Here is a 15,027-nt window from a genome sequence, read left to right as displayed (position 1 = left end):
CATAATCAATATTCTTTATTTCTTTGGCCATAAATACTGTTTAAGTTTACTCAACACTTTTTTTCAGTCTGTTTTAATCTCACTATTACTTTTTCAAAACCAATCTGACTCCAAAATCAAGATAGCTGTAATAGTATAGAGCAAAATGCAATTAAACTTTAAGAACAAAATAAAACTATAAATGTGTCCAGTTTTGAAAATCCTGATGGATTGCATACTAATGATTTTTATTATACATGCAAGAAATCACCAAGACATTAAGTATTTATCAATTGTTGATTTCAATACAGCTCAAGGTTGCGGTCTAATCCGAAATCAAAACTCCCAAATTAAAGTCACTACTTATATATGTATTTAACATTTAATGTAACCTGTACTTTTATTTATCAGATTTGGAACTATTTGGTTTTAAATCAGTAATATCTATGTGTATTGTGGCATGACTGATTGAATAAACCCTTCAAATACTTTTCCAACTGAAGTAAATAAAAAAATCTCACTCTTATCTTGTCTCGGAAAGTACAAACTATAAATAAAGTAAAATGTTCTCAAAGAGCAATCCTACTAAGGGAGATACAAATGGTACAATTAAAACACTCATTCTTCCTTATTAACAGACCAATACTAAACTATCAATATATTATTTCTTTGACATCAGTCCATTTCAAAACAATCTAGCAATGTAAACATTTTTCTTTGGAAAAAAAATGTGTGTGTGTATATATATGTATTTTGCATTTTTGTAAATGTTCAAAATGATTTAATGACGCTTTAACAGCATTTATCTGGAATGAATTTTTCAAGTATTCTCATTTGGTTTGATATCTATGTCTCTATATTAAATCAGAAAAACAATAACTATCAAATCAAAAATAAAAGTTAGAGTACCATTTAAGCATTATACTGAAAAAAAAAAAAACTTCAATAGTCCAACTGGAAAATCTACCATACCAGTAGGTAACTGTATAATAATAATAATAAAAAAGCACTGGAAAACCAGCCAAGCAGCGGAACAAAATTTAACACTGTTACGAATCATATTTTACTGTCTCTAATCCATTTTAACCGAGCACATAAAGCTACATCTGGTTTAAAATGTAACACTTTGGCCCAGAAAATCAGCACAATACTATTCCAGGCCTGTATACTGCAATATTTAAAGGCACGTGTACATGCACACATTTGTCCACACAGAGGCCTGAGCCTCGTGTGGGCTAATCGCTTTAGATGTGCAAGATCATATGTCATCATTAGCCTAAAACACACAGTAATGCAGTTAGCTAGCAGGCTTACACACTCCAAAGAGAGAATCATCACTTTCAATCCCTACACGCACACACACACAAACGCATCCATTTACACTCTCTCTTGTTTGTGTGCTGTGAGTTTAAATGGTGTTTAACTTGGTGCATATGAGCTCAGAACACACACCTATGAAAAAGGAAGAACGTTAAATGAAAAGCTGTATTTTTCAAGTCTCTGTAGTGTGTAAAAGTTCTTTTTTTTGTCATCTTGTAAACATAAGCAGGGACACTAGAGGTAATGAGATGGAGGTTGCACGTGTGTTTTGGGGTCAGAGTAAGCAGCTGGGTAAGCGTTAGTGTGTCCTCTCCAATGGTGCTCCCACAGGCCCTCTGGATTCAGAAGCCATCATCATCATCCACTTCATAGCCATAATCTGTAGACAGGAAAGAAGAGGAATGCAGAAAGTTTGGGATCTCTTTTCTGGACAACAGAGACACACACAAAGAGCATGAAATGAAGATGTTTTTGTCAAAAGAAGTCAAAGTATTCAACCAGGAGTCTGAGAGAATTATACTTGCATAGGTTTAGAATTATTCAAAATGCAATGTTTTTGAATAAGCGTTAGCTAATGATAAAAGAAAAGATAATGTTCTTAATGAAAAAACAACATTAATACGAAGTGTAACGGAAAACATTAAGTTTTGTTTTATTGGAAAAACTATATTAGGTCACAAAAGGGTGAAAACCTAAAGCGCTGTTATTAGAAATCAGAACTATTTTTGTTAATTAGAATAAAGCGGAAATGACTTTTAAATAAAAATCAGATATGCATACTGTCAGCTAACTAATAGAAAGCTTAAATACGAAAATTGCTAAAACTAAAATTTATCTTTATTCTTATTAGTTGCAAATAGCATGAGAGAGGTTTCTTTATAATATATATTTTTTTTTAAATTCTTTTTTTTAATTATTATTAGATTTTTCTGTCACACCGTAGGACACATTGATACATCAACTACCCATAAATATTGCTAAAATACCACTGGTTTAAAAGGACTGTGCCTTTATGAAATGTTAAAAATGTATCCCCACGGAAAAGGACAGACTTTATTGCTTCACCTACCAGTGCCGCCCATTAACTGCATGGCACTGACACAGCGTTCGTCCTCCTCATCATCCTCTTCTTCATCTGCAGGCTCTTCGTATGCCACCGGTCCGCTCTCCACAACAACAGTATTTTGGGATGGGGCAGCAGGAGTGGCCACAGGGGCACCAAACCCTTTCTAAAGGTAGAGAAGGAAAGACAAATCAACAAGAGATTGAATTTCCAGCTCATCCAACCATCCAGGTGCCAATCATCCAACGTGTTTCTAGGGTATTTAGTGAGTGATAAAAATGTGGTGTGGAACTGATAGATTGAATAGGGAAAAAAGGTTGGTTAGCTGGAGAGGGCTGAAAAGTACGAATTCAATAGTAATGTCTTCTCAGAGGTAGAGCAATTATAGAGTAATTTCTTAATGAAGAGGCTGTATTGTATAAATTACTCATTGTCATAAATTAAAGACAGCAATTAAAGAGCAAAATGCTGAAGTGACTAAACAATTATGCATATATGTTTTTCAGATATAAAGCATCAATGAATTGCGCATAATAAAAAAAAAAAACCTTTGTGTTAATAGTCAGTATTGCCAACTTGGATTTGGTGATTTCGAAATACTCACAAAACACCCTTTACTAACTCTTTTTCAACTTTGTGCTTCTGTTATCATGCAAATGAGGAAAACACTACTCATCACTAGTTTTAGCAGCAGTTAACTTAGCTAGTCAATTTACTAATCGTTTACTTTCCCAAGGTATAAAAGGAATATCATCAATCACAAAGGTTAAGTTGCCATTGTCAAGTAATGGCAAGAGGTTCTCTAGTTAACAGAGTATTGACCCCTGGAGGTAGTTTTTTTGCCCTGGGTTCAAAAGACCATTGATTATGTATTCTCACACACACAACTTTAAAAGTTGTAGAAGAAAAACCAGAGACTAAGATAAGATAGACACACTGACTTAATAACAGAGAAAAACAAGACAGAGGGGAAAAGATCAAGGACTCTGACATACAGAAAGATGAAGCATCATGGAAGACACAGCCAGAGGGTGACAGGGCCACTCAAGAGCTCCAGCAGTCTACGGACCAGAACGACAGCAAGGGATCAGTAGGATTCAAGAGAAAAGAGCATGTGTCATCAAGGCCTCCTCAGAGTCCAGATGTCAGTGGCCCACTTTCCACTGCAGTCCGAGGCGGTACATTAGCTTAATATATGCCACCTCAAACTGGCGCCTTTGAGTGTCGGCTCAGAGTTAGACTGCTGATCTAGAAGCAGCTCGGTGGATGAAAATAATTCTCTAATTTAGACATGAAAAGAAAAAACCTGTTTCTAGGTCACCCTAATGCAGTTTTCCTGCACCAGAGATAAACTAAATGAAGCTCTGGGCCAGAGGGTGATTTGAGGGTTAAGGAAAAGTGGTTTAATAGATCCAGAGACTTGCCAAGGATGTGCTAGTAGGGAGGATGGTGATTTAAATTCACTCACCTGATCGAGGGCCAGCTTCTTAGAGGGCTGTGCACACACCAGGGGCTGTAACCTTGGAGACACAAGACAGAAAGAAAAAGACATACAGACAAGATCATTAAGACAACATGGCTGAGTTTTTCCTTAAAAGTTGACACAAGGTCAAACATTACGTACTATCCAGTCCTATAAACTCAATATTTACATCAACTCTGCTGTTTTTTAATTCGCTACACTGCTTAAGTCACTGACTCATTATAATGCAAATCTTGACACATTATTTAAATTAATTCCCTAAATGTACGTCATTTAAATTCTATCCACCCAGAAAAGTATACAGACCCACAGAGACACAATGAAATGTCACTGTACATTTGGTAAAAATGTATTTTACAGTGTTTTTCAAACGCAAAATGCATCTAGCACATTTTCATGTGCTGGCAGACGTGGACAAGTCCCGTCTTGAATTACAGTCTACCTCAAATCTCTCACTGTAAAATTCCCAGTGGAATAAACATGGCAGCTCGGGTGACAACAGGAGGGGGAGATCGAGAGACAGACAGAGAAAGAGGGGACAGGACAAGCACAGAAGAATGCAGAGACGCAGTTTCGATCTCAGTATTTGCAAGTCAACATACAGTGGCACAGTTCGAATAATGAGTTTACTCATTATTCCAACGAATGTAAAATATGTTAATGAAGTATGGATATGATGCACTAAACCCGCAGCATAAACAACGCTAATCAGAATCATATGATTCTCCTGATAATACATTTGAATATGCAGAAGAGATTCGGCTCTCATGGGAACAGTGCTCTTTATATAACCACAAGCCGTCTTGAATCTACTAAAATGCACATAATGAACCCAACTCAAACATCTCTCTCACAGACAGACAGAAAGATTAAGAAAAAAAGAATGATGGAAAGAAGAAAAAAAAAAAGAGCGAAAGTAGAATAGAATGACAAAAAACGAAATCAGGATAGAATTATAGAAAGAAGGATAGAAAGATGAATAAAGATTTTTTGGAGGATTGATTTATAGGAAAGGAAACATGAAGAAAGAAGGACATAGAGAAGGATAGAATGGCAAAAAGAAGGATAGAAATGTGGATAAAATTATAGAAAAAAGAACAGATGGACAATGTTAGAAAGAAAGAAAAATGGATTGAACAATAGGAAAGGAAACAAATTAAGAAGGTAATAAAGGATAGAACAACATGAAGAAAGATATGAAGATGATAGAAGGACAGAATGACAGAAAGGAAGGCAGTAGGATTGATAGCATGACAAAAGAAGAATAGAAAAATGGACAGAAGGATAGAAAGATGAACAGAATAATAGAAATTATATAATGAACTACAGAAAGAAGAACAGGAATAGGACTGAAAGATGGACAGAAAGGATAAAAATGTACTGAACAATAGGAAACAAGGAAAGAAAGAAGGATAGAACAACAGAACAAACTGAATAACATATGGATAGAATGATTGAAAGAAGGGTAGAATGATATTAATATGGATATAACAAAAGATGAATAAAATTAGCAAAAGAAAGGTGGATGAAACAAAAGGGTAGAATGACAGAAAGGAGGATATAAAATTATTAGAATGATAGTAAGAACAGTAGAATGAAAGTAAGACAGAAAGATGGTCAGAACGATAAAAAGATGGATAGAATGAAAGAAAGATAAAATGATTAAAGGTTCGAACAATGGAAAGATCTCATAGATAGAAAAAAATATAAATCAACTAGTAAAGGATAGAGCGATAAGCAACGATAAACAGAATGGTAAACAGAACGACAGATAGATGGAAAGATTCCTTCAGATTCTCAGTCAGTAAGACAGGCATGCATGGCTGACAGTCCTTCACAGCCCAGCATGCGAGTGTCCTATTGATGCTACAGTGCATTCTGGGATGGGGAGAGAGCGGTATTTGGCATGAAAACAAGCAGTCAGAGCCAAAACACAGCGACAACATTCTATTCCTGAGAAACAGTCTGTTCCACACACACACACACACACACACACACACACACACACACACAGATTCACATGTGCGTCAAGGGCTGATAAACTGTTCACACCACTGGGTGGGTCAATTATTCAAACACAGAGCACAACAATAATGATTAGGGGTGGGAATCAGGGACCTGCAGATGCAGTATATTGATATCTGGGTCACAATACAATAATATTGTGCTTCCTTGTGACAGTTATTTAAAACTGATATATTGTGATGCGCTACTCGATTTTCCTTCCTTGGTTCTTTTCAGAATTAGGCTAAAAAAAGATTTGAGAACATTGCTATGATACTGTGAGACTGTTTGATATCTATTTTTTCCTCCCAACATTTGTAATGATGTGCGCATGACCTCATTCCAGAGTCTCTGGTTTGTGGTTGTAATGACTCCATTGCTTCCTCACAGAACATTAAAAACCGTTCAGCACTTACTCTGACCTTCTGCATCACGCTGCTCTCAGTGTACGACTAAACGGCTGATGTCAACAGAGGCATTTATTTGATTGGGCTGAAGGTGTATGACAGCAGGCTGACACTATTACCGCTGAGTGCATGAAAGCATGAGTAAACACTGCCTAAGAAATAGGTGTCTTCTCAGAAGCATGCATTGGTTGCCGGCAAAGATAAGGATTTCTCTTTTCCTCAAGGATGACGAAAACTTCCTCTCGTTTTTGGGTCAATTCAGCCTTGAGAAAAACCCAACTTTCTTTGATCTCACAGACAGCAGACAGCTCACCTCTTCCCTCTCCCTCTCCCTCTCTCTAGAGATGCAGGTTTTCTGCAAGTAAGCTGATTAAGAAAGAAACTTCGAGCCGACAGCAGAAAGATCCGCAGAGGAAGTGAGACGGAAGCAAGAGAAAGGAAGGGAAAAAAATTGGGAAGAGAGTCTATAACAGCTGTCTGAGAGAACGAGAGGGGAGACTGTTTAATTACCAGATGTGTGATGGTGTGAGATGGCGATTTCTGGCACTCCAGGTGTGAATGTCTAACATGAGATGGTCTCATGTATGGATACAGAGGAAGTGTTGGAAGAACAAAGGGGGACTGCAACAATGAGTGTAATCCATCTCAGGTTCTCAGAAAGCCTTACCTTCAACTCTAATGAAATCCTTTTCATTTCAGCCCAAAAAAATGAACACTGTCTCACACAAACGCTCACACTTTTTGTAATCTCCATGGAACTGTATAAATGCTGAGCTGTGGGTATTTTTGAGAGGACAAGAAAATGACCAGAAAAGGTGGGAGGAGAGTGAGGGAGAGGTAGTTAAAACAGCAGGGGGCAATTATACAGGCTATTTCTGGATGATAGAGTGAGAGAAAGTGAGAGACTTATTAAAATTAAAGTTCAGATTTATGGAGGGATGAGCAGACCAGCAGATGTTTAGGTAATTGCGGGATGTCGGAATATGTTTAAAAAATAAATAAAATAAAAAATAACAGCAGAGAGACAGAAAAGGGAGGTTGCATGTCTTGTGTGTGTGCGTGTATAACAGTACACAATACCTCAGTGTGTCACAGAGGGTGGAATGAAAGGAATACAATGGCTTTACTGTCAGCAGAACATTACACACACACACACACACACACACACACACACACACACACACAAACACACAAGCACACTGAACTACACTAATTTGAGTTTCTGTGATAAATTCAGGTTCAGCTGAAATAGGACTGGAAACCTTTTAAGAAAGCTTCAAAAAAACGGTGAGTTAAGGTCTGTGGAATATAATAGTTTATTATCAATGGCCTTGCTGGTGATACAAAAATTATATTTATTTATTAAACTGTCCATTTCATATAATATAATTATATATATAAAAATACACATATACATACACCTCTTCAGAACATTACGTTATAATTTATTATACGTTATATATATATTAAATATATTATTTCAGAAAACAATTTAATATAGCTTATATATATTAAATATTGTACAATAAATTAAAACTACATAAAAAAAAAATTTGTTCAACCTTTTTGAAGCTATATTGCCCACCTGCAGAAAGAGTCTATAAATGAATGAATAAAAAATGAAAAAAGGAAGGAAAGGTCATATTTGAGCTGTAAACGCCAAGTCACTAAATAATACAGACGTCTCGTTCAGGTAGACTCCATTCAGTAAACAGACTGTAGGCTGTTATGGGTGAGAAAATCTGAGAAAGAGAGAGCGAGACTGGCATGGTAACAGTGTAAATGGCTTTTAAAAGGATGTTCAGATTGCTCACCTTTCCATTCAGAAAAAAACTAAACATAAAAGCTACTTTCAGAATGAATGATTCAACAGATCTATCCCGTTCACTTCAGGAACTCATTCAACGAGAAAAACACTACACACAGATAAAACTGGCCACTCAAAGAGAGAGAAAGGAAAAAAATAAAACAAGAGAGAGTTGCTCATTGTTCCTTGATATTGGCCTCACGGTGTCAGAAACAAACTGAAGGTGGAGCACATTTTCTGCACAGGGCCACCAAGAGCCTCTCCTTAAAGAGAGAATATATCCATGACTAATGACAACCTAGAAGAGCACTCAGCCAAAGACTAGCAGCATGAATGGAAATGAGCACATGGTAGTACAACATACACATTTTCTCTAAAAAGGAAGGTACCAGGGAGTGGGTCGCAGTGGGGCCTCACTTTAAATATGTGCTCTAAACTTTAATGTGTTCCATACCAGCATTTACAAACTAAATATAGAGCAGAACGACTGACCATATGCATGGGACTCTCTCTCTCTCTCTCTCTCTCTCACACACACACACACACACACACACACACCACAGTTAATTTAGCCCAGACTGGGCTATTCTTAACAGACCTGCCCTGTGCTCAAGGGCACAAAAGGGTAGAGGATATAAAAAAAAAAAAAAAAAAAAAGGAGAGAGAAACAAACATAAGAACCTTTCATTCTTGCAGCTTGACCTACAAAGCTCTAGGGATTTTCTATCTGAGGGTCATGAGTGATATGCTAGTTAGCTTTTCCAAGAAAACCGATCTAACAACTCTGCATTAAAAATTTCCACATATGGGAATTTACAGTTTTGATGAGGATTTCTTATGTAGCAGATTATACTACCACAAGAAGTGTTGCTTTATCAGGCCCTGAATGATTAAACTGTTCATACACCACAGTTCATACATATACCTCAAAGATACCACTGTATTACTATTACAGCAGCAGAGGTCTAAAAAAACATCTATCTTTTTGAGAAGCAAAAATCCATGGTAATACCATAATATTATTTGTGGGTATAACAAGATGTTATATTAGTGACAGAAACCAGCATCAACAAGACAGATTCACCAGTTAAAAGCACAAAAACATGTGATCTGCATGACACGCTTTACTAATGCAGCCTGAAAAACGTCAAAGCACAAAGAATTGTAGCATTATAGGCTAATTTCATTAGACAGCTTGCTGTTACTAAGCTGAAGTAAAGCTTACATTTTTCTTCAACCTATTTCAGTGATTTATGAAATGAAGGCAAACTCTGTCTGGCAGATGCATTTTTCTTAAGCATTGTGTATATAGTGATAAAAATGATATAAAGACAGAATGAGTACAGTCTTTTGTATATTTGTTGGTCTATAGTTTAGATGTTGGTCTCAGCATTGAAAAGAAAAAGAGCTGAGCTAGTTACAGGAAAAAAAAAGGGGTGTGGGAAAACTATATAAAAAAAAAAAAAAATCAGGGTGTATCAATAGGAGTGGATCTGTTTTTAGACCGTCCACATCAACACTCAGACACAAGATTACTAAATGACAGAACAAACATTCGCAATATTTTTGTTGTAGTAAAATTAATCACTTTCTGTGTACACAAAATCTCCCCATCCCAAGTAATCTGTCTGTCTCGCAATGTTGCATAATGCAACATTATCACAGCCAATCAGAATATATTTGAATGCGTTTTTAGACAATAAGATTTTGTTTGTGGGAGGGGCAACCCGGGTTGACACAAAGAAATAGAAACCACACAAAATGTCTAGTCACTCTCTGTGGTTGTGGCGGCGTAGGATAAACACTTTTTACATGAAAGATTTTTTCGCTTCATTGTGCGGTTAGACTGTGATGCTGGGATTTTTCTAGGATAGATGGCAGATTTATGTAGTATAAAGTATTTTTTAAAACTGAATGTGTAATTGAAGGTGTGTGGGCAAAAAAAGAAAATCCAAAAAAGCAGGGAGTGAGAGAAAAACAGAAATAAATCGAGACAGGACAACCATTCTCTTACAGTTCCATACCTCTTGCCAAAGCTGCTGATCGTTTTGCCAATCTTGGGTGAAGTCAGTTGGGGTTTCCGTTGGCGGGCCGTGGGGGTTCTTTTGGCTCCAGCAGAAGCTTCTTCAGTCTGGTGAGTGGGACTTTTTGGGCTGGATTTGTTCAAGTCTTTCAGAACATCATAGTTTATTTTAGTGGAGATGCGTTTCTGCTCCAACATCTTTTCGATGGCTTCATCTGCAGTGCTGGCATTGATGGGCTCACGCCTCTGAGCCTTCTTTCTAGGCTTTGAGATGACATAAAAATAAGAAGGTAAACACAAAAACATCTGAGACCCTGACAACTGCACCTGCATTATGAAGTGCCTTTTTACCTTACGCTCTTTATATGTACCCTCCTCCTTTTCTTTTGCTATTTTCTCCTCTTTTTCTGAAGAAAAACAAAAGTGTTTGCTTTAACAAAATGTTCCAAACTCAATTTAAAAGTATTTGTCAAGGTGAAAATGAACACATTGGAAATTTCAATCTCCTCCACCTTTCTGTTCTTTGAGGTAGTCTGCATTTTGAAGCATCCACAGTTTAGTCTTCACCTTAACTTCCTTCTCATTAAGGATATACTGAGAGGAAAACAGAAACACTTTATTCAAATACCTTACATCATGGCAGACGAGATGCAGAGAGTAGATTGCAACCTATCCAGTTCAACTCTAATATAATGTAATCCCATTATTCAGTTTTGAATGTGAAATCCCATCTCAGATTTCAGCTTTACAGAACCACAATGATGCTGATTTTCCCAAAGGACAAGACTTCAAAAATGAGCTTAAGCACCTCTGTATTTGCTTTCAAAGCAAATTACCATGTCATTACCATAGTGAGGTCAAAACTCACCCGATCGATCTCATCCTCATCGATACCACTGAGATCTAGCTCACCGCTTTCAGCCTCCACGTCTGATGGAGAAAAACAAGGATTGTTATATTTATTTTATTTGTCGACACAAGGACATCACAAGCCTGAATAAATTTGTGCACAGAAACTTCCCTGTTTAATTATCATATAATTTTATAATATTTTTTTCTTTTCAGAATTTTAACAAAAATAAAAATCACAAAAAAAAAAAAAAAAATAGAACAAAAATGTGTGAATCTCATTCAGGCTGATTTAGAAAAACAAAAAGAGGCTCGTCTTGTGTTTTCTCCACATAATTAAAGTGTATTCAATGTCTCACTTTCCTAAGACGAAACACATGCTGACTATGCATAATAAAAGCTTTAGCATTTATATTTTTGCTGCCATTCAGAAAACAGTTATCTGAGCCAGTTGTTCAATTAGGTTAGTGGATATATACAGAAAATCCCACTGCAGTGCAACCTTAAAACCTTCATATAAAATGTCCCTCAGCAAAACTACGTGGCAAACTAAACTCAAATACATGTGTGTTTCTCTGTGGTTTCTGCCCTGCAGCAAATCTTACTGGATAGTCCACTGGGGCTGCTGGGATCATTATAACAGTGGCTCTACAGTAGCTACTTCCAGGGTTATTCTCTCTCTGCCTTCCGTCTTTTTTCTCTTTTCCAGGTCCAGTTCCTCCCTTCCCCCAACTTTACTCTTTTCTTTCTGCCTGGAGATTGCTGGCAACGCTTCAGAAGTTTGCTTTATAGAGCATCTCTCTCTCTCTCTCTCTCTCTCTCTCTCTCTGACGGGGTTAGGGGGAAAAAGCACAGAAAGAGAGGGAAATTCTGTTTTTCTCGGTTCTGAACGGGGGGCCCCTCAATGCCAGCAGATCCCATGAGTCAAGAAACCTGACCTCCTCTCACCGCATCTGAACACGCACAGACAAAACACATTTAAACCAACACACAGAGAGAGTCCTCCAATACCGCACATCAAAACACACTGTGCCATGAGTCACATGTGTGTGATGTGGTGAGAGCGTGAATAGCAGAGATTAGTTACAACAGGCAAAATAAAACCACACCAAAGGGAGACTACCAGGTGCAGCTGGATTCAAGAAAAGAGATGAATAAAGAGCCAAACTGTAATAAAACCAGCAGTACAGTCTCTGTCTTACCCATTAGGATTAACGCTGTGTTCATGCTCAAATGTTGTTTTTTGTCCCGTCTGTTTTCATTTACTTAGGACATTTACTTAACTATGTGCAGCTTGCCAGGAAAGGCATTTTGACTAAAAATAGCATTTAAAGTGTTCACATGCGCAGCTGTACTACCTGAAGACATATGCATATGCATGAGTGTTTGACAGCAGCTGCTTGTCTGTCAGACAGCACTTAGGAACTTATACAGCTAAATATACCTGTAGAAAAAGAGTAGTGTTAATATTTGTTCAGTATCAACTTGGTATTGAGCACTGCCACTCAATATGTAGCCCACCCAAAAATTCTGTCCTCATTTACTCACCCTCATGTTACTAAGTAACTTAAGTCACCATGAAAAAGTCTTTTCTTCATTGTTGTAATGAATGTCTGAGTGAAATGGCGTCTTAAGAAAAAAGCAAGAGTAGAACTTGATTTTCTCAGGCAAAAGTGATTGGGTTGACGAATTGGCTTGATAGATTGGGTCATGTGCTAAAGCACATGAAGTTTATAAAAGCTAAAAAAATAATGATGCACTCAATTTATTTTAATAAACACTGCAACATTCCATAAAAACAAAAAACTGTAGTCAACATTCATTCTAAAACTGGATCAGTCCAATTTGTACATGAATAGTTTAGACTGTTTTTGTGAACCAAATCAATTGATTCGATGATATAAAAAAAATAAAAATAAAAAACACACACTGGACATCACTAAGGCAGAAAGTAGGGTTAGGAATTTTAAATGAATGTTGACTAATTTTAGTCTATTCTTTGCACAAAATTATTGTACAACTTGAAATAGTTTTACTTTTATGGTGCTTTATCCAAGCTGATTTTTAGTTGTTTTGTTTTTTTAAAACTGTTCAAAAACGTAAGAATATAATCTCCAAATTTATAACTTTGTGTTGCACTGAAGTAATAAAGCCACACATATAAATAATCAACTTTCATTTCTGAATGAACTGTCCCTTTAACCTCAACCTGAAAACCCTGAGAAGCAGAAAAAGGAGCCAAGTTCAACAAAATTACAGAGAAGAGAAACAACAAATGACAGACTCCACCAAACACTAATCATTCTCCCTCTTCATCTATTCCCTGTTCTTCAAATGTAAAAACGTTTCCATCCTGAGGCAAAGTTTCTGAATGATGTAGTCCACCTAGACATTAGCGTTTCCACGTGCGCTCAGAAAGAGTTCACAGGGCCTCCTCATCTCCAGAGGTTCCACTGACACCAACACCTGTTCAGCGTCAAGCACGATGTCCGACTAAAGACGCACTGATATTTCAAGATATCACCAGACGGACACCTCCTTTCTTTCTCTCCCTGGACAATTCTTACATTTGGTGAGCTTCTGCTTGTGCTAAAGAGTAATCATCTGATAACGTCACTCAAACTGACTGGCGGGTCAGAAGAACAAGCGCTGAGCTCAGGGAAAGGAAAAGACGCACAATGGAGATGCAGGGATACGGAATGAGAGAGGAAGGGGGGTTTCTTCTGGAGGCGAAGAGGGCAGACAGGCCCATTAAAAACTGACCCTTCCTTACCCCTGTGACTTCCCAAGGGAAACCCCTCGCCCACTCACACACCTGCTACAACTGTCTATATCGCCCAGAGGCTGGAAAGAGAGAACAGGAGTGAGAAAATGTCAAGAGAAAATATATGCAAGTGCTTTTTCACACTCTACTGTACATCCACAGAGAAAAAAAGGGGGGAGGGTTGGACATTTTTCTTTTACAATCAAATGGAAATGGAAATGTAACAGCAGATAAAAGGAGAGAGAAAAAGATTCGAACAGACTTTATTCATGAGATTTCCCATTCCCACATGTTCGGTTGCTCTTCAGGTGTTAAATCTAGACAGGAAAACAGCCTCACAGGGGTCCGCACACAGATTTTTCTGTCAGTGCATGTTAACGGAACAGTGAACGTGTCTATCACATGCATAGGGCCTCCCACAGTCATTTGGTTTTTTCCCCTCTCCACACATCTGTCAGTCAGTCACACGTTTATGATGTTGTATTTCACAAAGAAAGCAGTGTCCCTGTCGGATGACATCACATTACTGTCAGTGCTTTACAGAGCATTTCATTAGGAGAAAACAAAGCAATAAATATGAGACAAGAATTAACACGATAAAGATAAATCAAATCACAGGAAAAATAAGGGAATGGAAACATTATAAATCATAAATGTGTCATGTTGAAAACTTCACTACAACTAGCACAGTGTTGCTATGACAACAGTTTCACAGCTTTAAAATGTTTGTAAAATTATACTCTAGGCTATGGCTGGTGATGTATCAGATATGATATATTCATGTACATTTTTATGGAGAAGTAAAATTAAGTTGCATTTTTTTTAATATTGCAGATTTTAAATGTACTTTTGATGAGAGAATTACAATTTTATATTCATATGCACATTTCCCCTTAAGAAACATTTACGAATGCTGCTGCTTAACATTTTTGTGGAAACTATTTACATAATACATTTCTCTTAGCAATCTATGATGGAAACTGTAAAATTGAATTTATTGTAATTTTTTATGAATGTGTCCTTACAAAAGTAAAATAATAAAGGGGGGAGGGGTATAAAGGGGTAGTGTATATATATGAACAGTTTATTTGAAAACCACATTTTTTTTTACATTGCAAACTTAACATAAAAACGTTGTTGTTTTACTTAGCTGTATGTTTTAGTTCTTATTAACCTGATAAACCCAGACTGATTGGAATGCACAACTATCTATCTATATCTGTATAATAGTCTAGATACGCACAAGTCTCTGTTCATGTTAACTATATAAATAATGATATCAAAAGGAAAAAAACCCAAAGACCTACAAACGGACACGGCAACTCAAA

General features: G+C 37.0%; 1 protein-coding gene across 2 annotated transcripts in view; it reads right to left on the bottom strand.

Moving 5' to 3' along the window:
- brf1a (BRF1 RNA polymerase III transcription initiation factor subunit a) overlaps positions 1-15,027 on the bottom strand; it is a 35,092-nt gene continuing 20,065 nt past the window's right edge. For both annotated transcript variants that reach the window (XM_043255844.1, XM_043255843.1), the window contains 7 exons: positions 10,955-11,016; positions 10,599-10,680; positions 10,438-10,493; positions 10,088-10,350; positions 3,831-3,882; positions 2,369-2,528; positions 1-1,678 (listed from right to left, as the gene is read on the bottom strand). In XM_043255844.1, coding sequence (XP_043111779.1) covers positions 1,641-1,678; positions 2,369-2,528; positions 3,831-3,882; positions 10,088-10,350; positions 10,438-10,493; positions 10,599-10,680; positions 10,955-11,016 — 713 coding nt within the window. In that variant the 3' untranslated portion in view covers positions 1-1,640. The remainder of the gene's footprint in view (positions 1,679-2,368; positions 2,529-3,830; positions 3,883-10,087; positions 10,351-10,437; positions 10,494-10,598; positions 10,681-10,954; positions 11,017-15,027) is intronic.

This window comes from Puntigrus tetrazona, chromosome 13 (assembly GCF_018831695.1).
Source record: "Puntigrus tetrazona isolate hp1 chromosome 13, ASM1883169v1, whole genome shotgun sequence".
Taxonomy (NCBI): domain Eukaryota; kingdom Metazoa; phylum Chordata; class Actinopteri; order Cypriniformes; family Cyprinidae; genus Puntigrus; species Puntigrus tetrazona.
Note: the sequence above shows the minus strand (reverse complement) of the source record. Positions and strands in the feature narration are given on the sequence as shown.